General features: G+C 44.7%; 1 protein-coding gene across 1 annotated transcript in view; it reads left to right on the top strand.

Annotated features, from left to right (window-relative positions):
* Positions 1–13,903, top strand: part of PRPS1 (phosphoribosyl pyrophosphate synthetase 1) — a 74,391-nt gene that overhangs the window by 43,786 nt on the left and 16,702 nt on the right. Inside the window, exons 4-5 of the mRNA XM_069213569.1 lie at positions 8,681–8,805; positions 10,386–10,559. Of these exons, the coding sequence (XP_069069670.1) occupies positions 8,681–8,805; positions 10,386–10,559 (299 nt within the window). The remainder of the gene's footprint in view (positions 1–8,680; positions 8,806–10,385; positions 10,560–13,903) is intronic.

Raw genomic sequence — 13,903 nt, 5'->3', positions numbered from 1 at the left:
AACGAGGAGATGCCCAGTGATGATGTGCGTGTAGTAACAGTTGGGATTGTGACGGAAAATACATGGAAGAGTGAAATGTATGGTGATAAAGTGCTAAATAAAGGTTATGCTTGAAACCAAGTGGAAACAGGGAGGAGACGATTGAGCTAACATAAGACCCTACTGGATGATTAAGCATTAATTGATTGGAGTGGATGGTTGTTTAGTGGAAGCAAGTTTTTCCACCTGTAACTCTAAGAGAGAAATTAATAACGATTGCGCATGAAGGACATTTTGGTGTCTGTAAAACGAAAGAGCTTACGATTTAGGTTTTTGGTGGCCAGGGATGGATTAACAAGTAGACAGAATTGTAAGAGAATGCCCCTCATGCTGCAACAATGACATGGTCCTAGTCACCAGAAAGCCTCTGATGTACACTCGCAATCTTCACGAAGGACCATGGACAGATCTAGGTGTAGACATCATAGGACCTTTGAGTGGAGAGTTAAATTCTACCTTCATACTAGTTTTAATTGGGCTGTATTCTAGATGGCCAGAATTAAAATGTACTTCTGATATTAGCTCAAAAACTATAATACATTTTTTAAAGAGGTTTTTGAAAGGAAAGGGTTACTAACCTCCATTTTTATCTGATAATGGGGTACAATTTTGTTCCAAGAAGTTGCAAGAGTACTTAGGCAGTGTTTGATTACACTGCTATCTATGTGCCTTATATCACCCAGACCATTGGGGTAGTAAAAAGATTTAATAAAGCATTAAAGGAAGGATTTCAGTTAGCCAAGGCTAATGGTGTAAATTGGAAGGAAGCAGTAGTTGGAAGAATGCTTACACCTCACCAAGCAACTGAACACACTCCATCTGCGTTATTGAAAGTAAGGAAACCCAACAACAAGCTAGTCCCTGGTTAGATGAAAGGGTGATGTGAGCATCAGACCGTCTTGGAGACAGAAAGAATTAAGACTACAAGAGGCACGCAATATAAAATGACATTGATCATCACACAACATAGAAAATAAGTGATTGAAATTGTAGGCCTCCACTGGATGTGAAAATTGGTCTAAATTTACTTAAGAATGCTGTAAAGATCCACGATGGGAGAATTTTGAATTTATGTAGAATAGTCGAGCACTCCGATGGCAATTACAATTTTGATACTGATGTCATTTTGGAAAATGAAAGTTGGGAAGGTAACCGTCACCAACATAAAGGCAACATAAGAAGGTCAAATGAAAGACTAAATAAAACACATCTTATCAACACATTAAGCGGAACAAGTACCAGTCTTCCAAGACCACTGATATATTTGAAAGATTGCTTTTAAACATGACTTGTATACTATCCATTCTTGATCAAATTAATATCCCAGAAACCTTTATAATTTTGCATTATGTAGAGCATGCCTTAGTTTGGAAAAAACACAATTACCATATCATTTTCTTCATTATTTGTTTGACTACATTGAATTTTTCAGTTGATTTAATATGTACACATCTGTTCACATTTGTTGTACAAATCCTCAATCTGAAATTGTAACCTCCCGACTTACCAAAGTCATACAGTTTCTTGGTTATATTCAGTTTGTAAAGAGAGAAAGAAGCGTGATATCTCTATGTTCGATGGCATCTGTCGCTGTAGATACGCATGTTCTGCAATAGCTCGCCATCTGGTGTTGGGCCGGAGTGTTACAAGTTGTTTTTCTTCGAAGAAGTCTTTCGAGTCACGGGACCGAGTGACTCCTCCTTTTGTCTCCATTGCGCATGGGCGTCGACTCTATCCTCGATTGTTTTTTTTCCGCCATCGGGTTCGGACGTGTTCCTGTCGCTCCGAGTTTCGGAACGGAAAATTAGCTAATTTCGGAAGATTTTCGTCGGTATTGTTGCGTTCGGGATCGGCGTACTTACATTCAACACCGCATCGAAGATCGAAGAGCTCCGGTGCCCTTCGGGGTAGTTTTTTCGATCCTCCGTCGGGGCCTGGTCGGCCCGACCGCGTGCTGAAGAACGCCGATGGAACGGACCCCGTTTCGTTTCTGCCCCAAATGCCACAATAAATACCCCTACACAGACCAACACTTGGTCTGCAACCTGTGCCTGTCACCTGAGCACAGCGAAGACACCTGCGAGGCCTGTCGTGCGTTCCGGTCCCGAAAAACACTCCGAGACCGTCGAGCCAGAAGACTTCAGATGGCGTCCGCACCGACAGCCCAACGGGAGTTCGAGGAACAGGAAGAGGAAGGTACCTTCTCGATCCAAGACTCCGACTCCGAAGGATTCGACGATACACAAACCGTGAGTAAGACGTCGAAAACCACACAGAGAAACATTTACAAGGCCCAGGGGACGCCACTGCCACCAGGCCATGGCTCGACCCATAAATTCGGTGACCGACCATCGGCACCGAAAAAGGCCCAAACAGTGCCGAGATCGTCCGACTCCGGTCGAGACACCGGCACGCAGCCTTCTCGGGACCGAGAAAGTGCTGGAGACAAGCCTCGACACCGTGATGCCGGTGTGGACACGGCTCGACGCCGAGACAGCGGCACAGAAACAGATCGACGCCGAGAGGTTTCGGCCCCGAAAAGGAAAAAAGTAACCTCGGAGCCGAAAAAACACGCAGACAAAGTTTCGATGCCGAAACAAACTGCAAGCGACCCAGCTTCAGGCTCTTATACAGAAGAGCACTCGCTAACCTCCCAAATGCAGAAGCATAGGTTTGAGGAAGAGCTACAAGCAACTGATGTGGACCATACGCAAAAGCGTATCTTCATTCAGCAGGGGACAGGAAAAATAAGCACCCTTCCCCCCATTAGGAGAAAGAGGAGGTTGGAGTTCCAGACGGAACAAACACCACAACCAAAAGTGGTGAAAAGAGTTACACCACCACCCTCACCTCCGCCCGTGATTGACGTTTCACCAGCACAAACTCCATCACACTCCCCAGCTCACACCACCATGAGCCAGGGTGACCAAGATCAAGACGCATGGGACCTATACGACGCCCCAGTGTCAGATAACAGTCCGGAGGCATACCCTGCGAAGCCATCTCCACCAGAAGACAGCACCGCGTACTCTCAAGTGGTGGCTAGAGCAGCACAATTTCACCACGTAAGCCTCCACTCAGAACAGGTCGAGGATGATTTCTTATTCAACACACTCTCCTCCACCCACAGCTCATACCAAAGCCTGCCTATGCTCCCTGGTATGCTCCGCCACGCAAAAGACATCTTTAAGGAGCCGGTTAAAAGTAGGGCAATCACACCAAGGGTAGAAAAAAAGTATAAGCCGCCTCCTACGGACCCGGTTTTCATCACTACACAGCTGCCACCAGACTCTGTCGTTGTAGGAGCAGCTAGGAAAAGGGCCAACTCTCACACATCTGGAGATGCACCACCCCCAGATAAAGAAAGCCGCAAGTTTGATGCAGCTGGTAAAAGAGTCGCAGCACAAGCTGCAAACCAGTGGCGCATCGCGAACTCCCAGGCACTACTTGCGCGCTATGACAGAGCCCACTGGGACGAGATGCAACATCTCATTGAACATCTGCCCAAGGACTTACAAAATAGGGCAAAACAAGTGGTTGAGGAGGGACAGGCCATCTCCAACAACCAGATCCGCTCCTCCATGGACGCTGCAGATACAGCTGCACGGACAATTAATACATCTGTAACTATCAGAAGGCATGCATGGCTCCGAACGTCTGGATTTAAACCAGAGATTCAACAAGCAGTTCTCAATATGCCTTTTAATGAAAAAGAACTGTTCGGTCCAGAAGTGGACACAGCGATTGAGAAACTCAAAAAAGATACGGACACTGCCAAAGCCATGGGCGCACTCTACTCCCCGCAGAGCAGAGGGAATTACAGCTCATTCCGTAAAACGCCCTTTCGAGGGGGGTTTCGGGGTCAAAGCACACAAGCCAGCACCTCACAAGCCACACCGTCCAGTTACCAAGGACAGTATAGAGGAGGTTTTCGGGGACAATATAGAGGAGGGCAATTCCCTAGAAATAGAGGAAGATTCCAAAGCCCCAAAACCCCTACTACTAAACAGTGACTCACATGTCACTCACCCCCTCCACACAACACCAGTGGGGGGACGAATAGGTCATTATTACAGAGCATGGGAGAAAATCACTACAGACACTTGGGTTCTAGCAATTATCCAACATGGTTATTGCATAGAATTTCTACAGTTCCCTCCAAACATACCACCAAAAGCACAAAATTTAACAACACACCATTCCAATCTCCTGGAGATAGAAGTGCAGGCACTATTGCAAAAGAATGCAATCGAATTAGTGCCAAACACACAAATAAACACAGGAGTTTACTCACTGTACTTTCTGATACCAAAGAAGGACAAAACACTGAGACCAATCCTAGACCTCAGAGTAGTGAACACTTTCATCAAATCAGACCACTTCCACATGGTCACACTACAAGAAGTATTGCCATTGCTAAAGCTGCACGACTACATGGCAACTTTAGACCTCAAGGATGCTTATTTCCATATACCAATACACCCATCGCACAGGAAATACCTAAGGTTTGTATTCAAAGGAATACATTACCAATTCAAGGTACTGCCTTTCGGATTAACAACCGCACCAAGAGTCTTTACCAAATGTCTAGCGGTAGTCGCAGCACACATAAGAAGGCAGCAGATACATGTGTTCCCATATCTAGACGACTGGCTAATCAAGGCCCATTCGTTAATAGAGTGCTCAAATCACACAAATCATATCATACAAACCCTCTTCAAACTAGGGTTCACCGTCAATTTCACAAAATCCAAAATTCTGCCACGCAAGGTACAACAATACCTGGGAGCCATAATAGACACATCAAAAGGAGTAGCCACTCCAAGTCCACAAAGAATTCAAAATTTCAACACCATCATACAACGCATGTATCCAACACAAAAGATACAAGCAAAGATGGTATTACAACTCCTAGGCATGATGTCATCATGCATAGCCATTGTCCCAAACGCAAGACTGCACATGAGGCCCTTACAACAATGCCTAGCATCACAGTGGTCTCAAGCACAGGGTCACCTTCTAGATCTGGTGTTAATAGACCGCCAAACTTACCTCTCGCTTCTGTGGTGGAACAACATAAATTTAAACAAGGGGCGGCCTTTCCAAGACCCAGTGCCACAATACGTAATAACAACAGATGCTTCCATGACAGGGTGGGGAGCACACCTCGATCAACACAGCATACAAGGACAATGGAACGTACATCAAACAAAACTGCATATCAATCACCTAGAACTTCTAGCAGTTTTTCAAGCACTAAAAGCTTTCCAACCAATAATAGTTCACAAATACATTCTCGTCAAAACAGACAACATGACAACAATGTATTATCTAAACAAGCAGGGGGGAACGCACTCCACGCAGTTAAGCCTGCTAGCACAAAAAATTTGGCATTGGGCAATTCACAACCAAATTCGCCTAATTGCACAGTTTATACCAGGGATACAAAATCAACTCGCAGACAATCTCTCTCGAGATCACCAACAGGTCCACGAATGGGAAATTCACCCCCAAATTCTGAACACTTATTTCAAACTCTGGGGAACACCTCAGATAGACTTGTTTGCGACAAGGGAGAACGCAAAATGCCAAAACTTCGCATCCAGATACCCACACAAACAATCCCAAGGCAATGCCCTATGGATGAACTGGTCAGGGATATTTGCTTACGCTTTTCCTCCTCTCCCTCTCCTTCCTTACCTGGTAAACAAACTCAGTCAAAGCAAACTCAAACTCATATTGATAGCACCAACTTGGGCAAGGCAACCCTGGTACACAACGCTGCTAGACCTATCAGTGGTACCCTGCATCAAATTGCCCAACAGGCCAGATCTGTTGACACAGCACAACCAAAAGATCAGACACCCAGATCCAGCATCGCTGAATCTAGCAATCTGGCTCCTGAAATCCTAGAATTCGGGCACTTACAACTTACCCAAGAATGTATGGAAGTCATAAAACAAGCCAGAAGGCCATCCACCAGGCACTGCTATGCAAGTAAATGGAAGAGGTTTGTTTGCTACTGCCATATTAATCAAATACAACCATTACACACAACTCCAGAACAGGTAGTGGGTTACTTGCTTCACTTACAAAAATCTAACCTAGCTTTCTCTTCCATTAAGATTCACCTTGCAGCAATATCTGCATACCTGCAAACTACCTATTCAACTTCCCTATATAGGATACCAGTCATTAAAGCATTCATGGAGGGCCTTAGGAGAATTATACCACCAAGAACACCACCTGTTCCTTCATGGAACCTAAATGTTGTCCTAACTAGACTTATGGGTCCACCTTTTGAACCCATGCACTCCTGCGACATACAGTTCCTAACCTGGAAGGTGGCATTTCTCATCGCCATTACTTCCCTAAGAAGAGTAAGCGAGATTCAGGCGTTTACTATACAGGAACCTTTTATACAACTACACAAAAATAAAGTCGTCCTAAGAACCAATCCTAAATTTTTGCCAAAGGTTATTTCACCGTTCCATCTAAATCAAACAGTGGAACTTCCAGTGTTCTTTCCACAGCCAGATACCGTAGCTGAAAGGGCACTACATACATTAGATGTCAAAAGAGCATTAATGTATTACATTGACAGAACAAAAAATATCAGAAAGACTAAACAACTCTTTATTGCATTTCAAAAACCTCACGCAGGAAACCCAATTTCAAAACAAGGTATAGCCAGATGGATAGTTAAATGCATCCAAATCTGCTACCTTAAAGCTAATCGACAGCTGCCCATTACACCAAGGGCACACTCAACCAGAAAGAAAGGTGCTACCATGGCCTTTCTAGGAAACATCCCAATGCAAGAAATATGTAAGGCAGCCACATGGTCTACGCCTCACACATTCACCAAGCACTACTGTGTAGACGTGTTAGCCGCACAACAAGCCACCGTAGGTCAAGCCGTATTAAGGACATTATTTCAGACTACTTCCACTCCTACAGGCTGATCCACCGCTTTTGGGGAAATAACTGCTTACTAGTCTATGCAGAACATGCGTATCTACAGCGACAGATGCCATCGAACTGAAAGTGTCACTTACCCAGTGTACATCTGTTCGTGGCATCAGTCGCAGTAGATTCGCATGTGCCCACCCGCCTCCCCGGGAGCCTGTAGCAGTTTGGAAGTTACCTTCAATTATTTATATATGTATCATCTCAACCTTAAATAGGTGCATACTTAGTCACTCCATTGCATGGGCACTATTACTACAATTCAACTCCTACCTCACCCTCTGCGGGGAAAAACAATCGAGGATAGAGTCGACGCCCATGCGCAATGGAGACAAAAGGAGGAGTCACTCGGTCCCGTGACTCGAAAGACTTCTTCGAAGAAAAACAACTTGTAACACTCCGGCCCAACACCAGATGGCGAGCTATTGCAGAACATGCGAATCTACTGCGACTGATGCCACGAACAGATGTACACTGGGTAAGTGACACTTTCATTATTTGTGGTATCTTCCTTCCACCCCTTCCCTCTGAGATATGCTTAGAACCACCCCGAGCTGGGGTTCTAGAATGTACATTATGAGGGAGAAACAGCAGTTGTTGAAGAGACCTGCGCGGTTGAGCCCTGGCTGGGGTGCTTCACGCATAAATATTTACAGCTGTTTATGGTGATATTTGCTTGTATGTCTCACACGCCTACTTCCACCTCGCACATCTCCACTGCCTGCACATTGTGGTAAGTGACAATACTATCAATTCAGTATTACACATTTTGAGGGTCAGCACAAAGGATATTTACTAAATGTCGGGAAGTAGAAGCAGCATATCTGCACCTCCAGGCATTTGTGTCTTGCGATATCTGGACAGTTGGCTGAGAAGTCCAGCAACCGACCGCAATGCCCAGCACATATTCAAGCATTGGTGTCTCTGTTGCACACCTTGGGGTTTATTGTTCATGCGAAAACGTTGCAGCTTGAACCACAGCATGTCCAAACAAAGCAAGAGAGGGTGATAGCACTCCAAAGGCTGCTACCTCTTTCAGACACCACGTCCTTTAACTATGAGGACCGTAAAAAGACTGTTGGTGATGGTTTTATGGATAGTGGTTGTAAAGCATGCAGGATTGCATATGTGAGTTTCTAGTGCGGCAGTGGTTTCAAGCAGAGTCGGTGGTAAGATTTGGTGGGTTTTTTGGGTCCCCGAGTTCAGCACAGTCTCAGATGTTATAAGAACTTAGTGCTCAGCAGTCCATTTTTAGATCCTCAACTACAGGTGATAATTATCATAGGCATCTCATTATAAAGGGGGTGAGCACATCGCCTCTACATAACTGTTGAGGGTATCAGCTCAATGACAGCGTCACATAAGTTACCTAACTGACGGTAATCAAGTTGGTGCTTAGAAAAGGCTTTGAGTTTGTTGGAGGTACTTGCCTCTGAGAGAACTTGAGTGCTCCAGCCAGATATAGACTTGCACATTTAAATTGTAAAAGCATAAAAATGTACAAAATCCTGTGTTGTGTGCTTCGACTCTAATCAATTGAGCACAGTGCACAAAGCCCACAAAAACTGTATTGATGGTTAAAAACACTTTTATATGGCAATCGTTTCCATGTGATGTAGTACCTCATTTAATTATTCTAGTTACTAAAAATGTGCTTATATTTTGAACCTAGGGCTTTTTCGATATTCCTGTGGATAATTTATATGCAGAGCCTGCAGTCTTGAAATGGATTCGTGAAAATATTCCTGAGTGGAAGACTTGTACTATTGTCTCACCTGATGCCGGTGGAGCAAAGAGGTAAGAAAGGTGTTGAGAGATATATATATATATATATATATATATATATATATATATATATATATATATATATATATATATATATAATTTCTTCAACAGATGGACTGATAGCCATCTATATAATCAGCATGGAATCTGCTGTCATCATTTCTTATCTACTACTCAGTGTGGCTTTGCTGTGTCACTACTCGGTTTTAATTTCTAAACGCTTCTGTGATTTATTTATTTATTTATTTTTTGGGTGGTTTGTGATGTTTTTAAGACACCATATAATCAAGCACCTGCACTCCTACCAGCAGCGCATGTCTTCTCCTCAAAGTCAAGCGGTATGTAGATGACTCAATTCTAGTCTCCCTGAAACATACAGTATTCGAGGATAGTAAGCACAACACAAGAGTTCTCTTCCACATCCAAGCTGGAGGAGCACTCTGCAGCCCTGCTAAGTTCCACGCATTGTGACTTCAACTGACACATTTTAGTGCTGGTGTTAGCGTCGCTATACTAAACTGCTTAGTCATCGATTACTAGCTTCTGGCAGCGCAATGAGGGGCAGCCCAGTGGGATATTGGTATTCAAAGAAAGCAGCTAGGGCTCTTGCTGTACCCCTCTGTATCGGGCAATATCAAGTTGTAGAGCTTGTTTCACCAGGGAGAACATTGCAAAGATCTGGGCTTCAAAAGGGGCACAATTTGTATGAAAACAAATTTGGAAGACGTCAGTCGAAAGCCAAGTTAGAATTACTTGACAAACAATTATGTTTTGGGTTATGCAAATAAAGTATTAAGCTAAAGAGTGGGTCGGCAGTTGATAATTAGCTAGAGCTCTGTTATTACCATATAATGATAGAGGTTTCATTTTAAGTATTCTTTACCAAAGTTTTTCAAGCAAGCGAATTAACAGGCTTCACAGGCTGCCACAAGGACATGTTTTTCTATTAGAAAGGCAGTTGTGCTCCCATACTCTGGCCAATGAAAATATCTGAGGCCAGGGCAGTTAGTCAGTAGTACGTGTTGTTTCTGCAGCATGGTATCCCATCACAAGCATTGCTTGATTTTACTGTTGAGAAAGTGTCAAACATTTGGCACTAGAATATCACTCCTAAATACACTGAAACCATGGAAATGTCACACATAAGCACTGTGAGAACAGGAACGCTATGACACTGGAACATCAAGGACTCCCTTGTGTGTGCAGACACGGCTGCTGTTAACAGCCCACACATCGTTTTTCTCTCTTTGCCAGTTTGCTCACAAGCTGTCTAGATGTATATTCTATCCTTCTGCCAGATCCTCGGCTCATTCTTTAAATGTATCAGCTGCCTAATCTCCTGGTGACAGCCTGGCAGAAACCGATTATTCCAAGCTTGAAATTAACTAATTGGTGTCTCCAGTGTTCTTGTCATTTTAGTATGAACCCAGGCAACCTGAGGTGATGAACCATGCAGATGCTGCATTCCTGTAACTCCTAGAATGTGTTCACAAACGAATGATTCGCAAATGAACAAAACCAAATATTACGGTGACTAAAAACACTACGTTCTTAACAGTAGAACGTGATTATTTCCAATTTTTCTTTTTCAGGGTGACCTCCATTGCTGATCGCCTGAATGTGGACTTTGCTCTTATCCATAAAGAGCGGAAAAAGGCCAACGAGGTAGACCGTATGGTGTTAGTGGGTGATGTAAAGGACAGAGTGGCCATTTTGGTTGATGACATGGCAGACACTTGTGGCACAATCTGCCATGCAGCAGAAAAGTGAGTTATTGCTAGATCTTGGAGTCCACTGTGGCATGCTTGGGTAACTGTCTCTTTCAGCTACTTTGCTATATTTGCTTATTGGATTTTTTAATAGTTGCATAAGAATATTTGTAAAGACTTTGTATACCTGCTTTGTTACTTTCTTGGTCTGGTACGTTTTGAGAGCAGACTATTTGTTTCAGTTTAGCATGGGATCTTTTGTAGATTTCGACTCTTAATAAAGTAGCTCTTTCATTATGGTTTAAATCTCATAGCTCTTCCAATAAAACTGTCTAATCTAGTAATATTGCAGATATTAGATGTAACCACCCACATTTCCTGCTACTCCAGAGCGCCATGTTAATTATTTTACTGTTGCTAGTGGCACACAAGATGAATTCAGTGCTAATTATTGTAAATTGCTATGCTTTCACATGCTGTTCCTGAACAGCTGTCTAGTCTGGGCCTGTGTCTGCTCTACTTGGCCATAGCAGAGAAGCTTGCTAAGAAATGATTAAATTTAGTGGCTGCCATCTGAGATGTGGTGTGATATAGAAGCAGAGGTAATACGTAAGCTGGGTTTCCTGTTGGGTGCTTGTGACTTTTGCATAAGGCACATTACCTTTTGCATTCTGTGCAGTGTTCACTTTTAATGTTAATTTTCCATCATGCGGGAAAACAAAATCAAGTCAATTTATTGTTTTGAAATGGAATCCGTTTTTAGTAAAGATTATGTTGAGCATTGTTTCGGCACTATACTTTTCAGTCTATTTGCTATGGAAGCAATACGAATGAAAGCTGAACTTAAGATTCTGGGGCTGTAGCTACATCCGTGTGCAGGCTCAGAAAGGATCTGTGTGTCTGTTTTTGCTGAAATTGCACCATGTGCAGCATGTATTAGGAAACAGAACTACTAGCTGTACGGTCTACAGCCTATACAGTAACTTGCACAGTTTCTGAGTTAATGTATGCACTGAAAGCTGCATAGTTTCATTAAAAATGGCACACGGACCACTTAGTAAGGCACAAGGGTACTAAACATGTTCATGATATGGCTGTTGATCTTTCTTTATGGATAGGCATACTTGTTAGATCTTCACCAAGTAAACATAAGGACAGGAGCGTTTGGTGTTGTGCTTTGTGGGATAAAATTGATTCTAGTGGGTTCCATGTAGGCAGTTACTTTGTTGCCAAAATCCCGATACCTGAGCTTTCAGAAATCCAATATATGTCCCGTCCTCACTGAAGGAGGATGGAATCTTGGTGGTGCCTCTTGCCCTGGTCTGAGACACTACTCTGAGTTAAGCTGCAAAATAGCTGGCCACTAAGCACAACATTGAGTGAACAGTAAACTCTAGGCTTATGATGTGAGCTATGTTTTGGAAGCTGGCTCTTTATATACGATCTCAAAGTGAGAGATAGTGTGCAGAGTCCAAGGGTTCCCTTTAGAGGTTGATAGTGGCAAAACTAGCTAATTCTAATGCTCTATTTTGTGGTAGTGTGGTCGAGCAGTAGGCTTATCAGAGGGTAGTGTTAAGCATTTGTTGTACACACGTAGGCAATAAATGAGGAACACACTCTCAGACTTCACTCCAGGCCAATAGTTTTTATATAGAAAAATATATTTTCTTTATTTTAGAACCACAAGATTCAAGATTTCAAGTAAACACTTAAAATGCAAGGTGCTCCACATAGGTAAGTAAGGAACTTTTAATTAAAGCAATAGTACACGCAGTATAGGTTAAAATGGCAATAAGCTATTTTAAAAGTGGACACAGTGCAGAAATCAACAGTTCATGGGGGAGGTAAGTATGGTTACATTTCTGAGGTAAGTAAAACACTTACAAGTTCAGTCTCCTGGGCATAGGCAGCCCACCGTTGGGGGTTCAAGGCAACCCCAAAGTCACTGCACCAGCAACACGGGGCCGGTCAGGTGCAGAGGTCAAAGGAGGGCCCAAAACACATAGGTGCCTATGGAGAACAGGGGTGCTCCTGTTTCGGTCTGCTGGCCATTAAGTACCCGCATCCTCGGAGAGCAGACCGCGGGGGCGGGGATCGAACACGCATACAGGCACACAAAACACATCCTCAGTGGCACAGGGGTGGCCAGATGCAGTGTGCAAAGTTGGCGTCTGGTTCGCTATAGAAAGCAATGGAGGGACCCGAAAGGGGGGGGGGGGGGTGTCACTTAGGTGATGCAGGCTGGGCACAGGGGGGCTCCTCTGGCCAGCCACTGACTGTGCTAGGTAGAGGGCTGTCTGATGGTCACTCCTGCACTGGAGTCTGGTTCCTCTCAGTCCTGGGGGCTGCGGGTGCAGTGCTTGGTCCAGGCGTCGGACTCTTTGTTCCAGGCAGTCGCAGTCAGGGGGAGCCTCTGGATCCTCTCTGCAGGAGTCACTGTGGGAGTGCAGGGGGGTTGTCTCGGCTTACCCATGAGGTCACAGTCGCCTGGGAGTCCTTTCTGCAGTGTTGGTTCTCTGGAGCTCGAGCTGGGGGCGTCTGGTGCAGAGGGTGAAGTCTTGCGCTTCCAGCGGGGAGAGTGAGTTCTTTAAAAGTTACAAAAATATTTCTGTAGGTGAACAGTGCTGCCGTTCTTGGGAGTTTCTTGGATCTTCGGTTCAGGGCAGTCCTCTGAGGCTTCAGAGGTTGCTGGTCCCTGTCGGATGTGTTGCTGTGCAGGTTCTTTGGGTCTGGAGACAAGCTGGTAGGGCTGGGGCCAAGTCAGTTGTCATCTCTGCAGGGCTTTCAGGTCAGCAGTCCTTCTTTGTGTAGGTTGCAGGAATCTGATTTCCTGGGTTCTGGGTCGCCCCTAAATACTAAATTTAGTGGGGTGTTTAGGTCAGTAGGGCAGTAGCCAATCGCTACTGTCCTGGAGGGTGGCTACACCCCTTTTGTGCCTCCTCCCTGAGGGGAGGGGGGGGCACATCCCTAATCCTATTGGGGGAATCCTCCAACCTCAAGATGGAGGATTTCTAAAGGCAGGGGTCACCTCAGCTCAGGGCACCTTAGGGGCAGTCCTGACTGGTGGGTGGCTCCTTGTTTTTCTCCTTATCTCCTCCAGCCTGGCCGCCAAAAGTGGGGGCATTGGCCGGAGGGGCGGGCATCTCCACTACCTGGGATACCCTGGGGGTGCTGTAACAAAAGGCATGAGCCTTTGAGGCTCACCGCCAGGTGTTATAGTTCCTGCAGGGGGAGGTGAGAAGCACCTCCACCCAGTACAGGCTTTGTTCCTGGCCACAGAGTGACAAAGGCACTCTTCCCCCATGTAGCCAGAAACTCATCTGGTTGTGGCAGGCTGGCAGAAACTGGTCGGACTGGTATTCAGGGGCATCTCTAAGATGCCATCTGGGTGCATTTTACAA

This window comes from Pleurodeles waltl, chromosome 2_1, assembly GCF_031143425.1.
Source record: "Pleurodeles waltl isolate 20211129_DDA chromosome 2_1, aPleWal1.hap1.20221129, whole genome shotgun sequence".
Taxonomy (NCBI): domain Eukaryota; kingdom Metazoa; phylum Chordata; class Amphibia; order Caudata; family Salamandridae; genus Pleurodeles; species Pleurodeles waltl.
The sequence above is the reverse complement of the archived record's forward strand: the minus strand, read 5'-3'. Positions and strand labels throughout refer to the sequence as shown.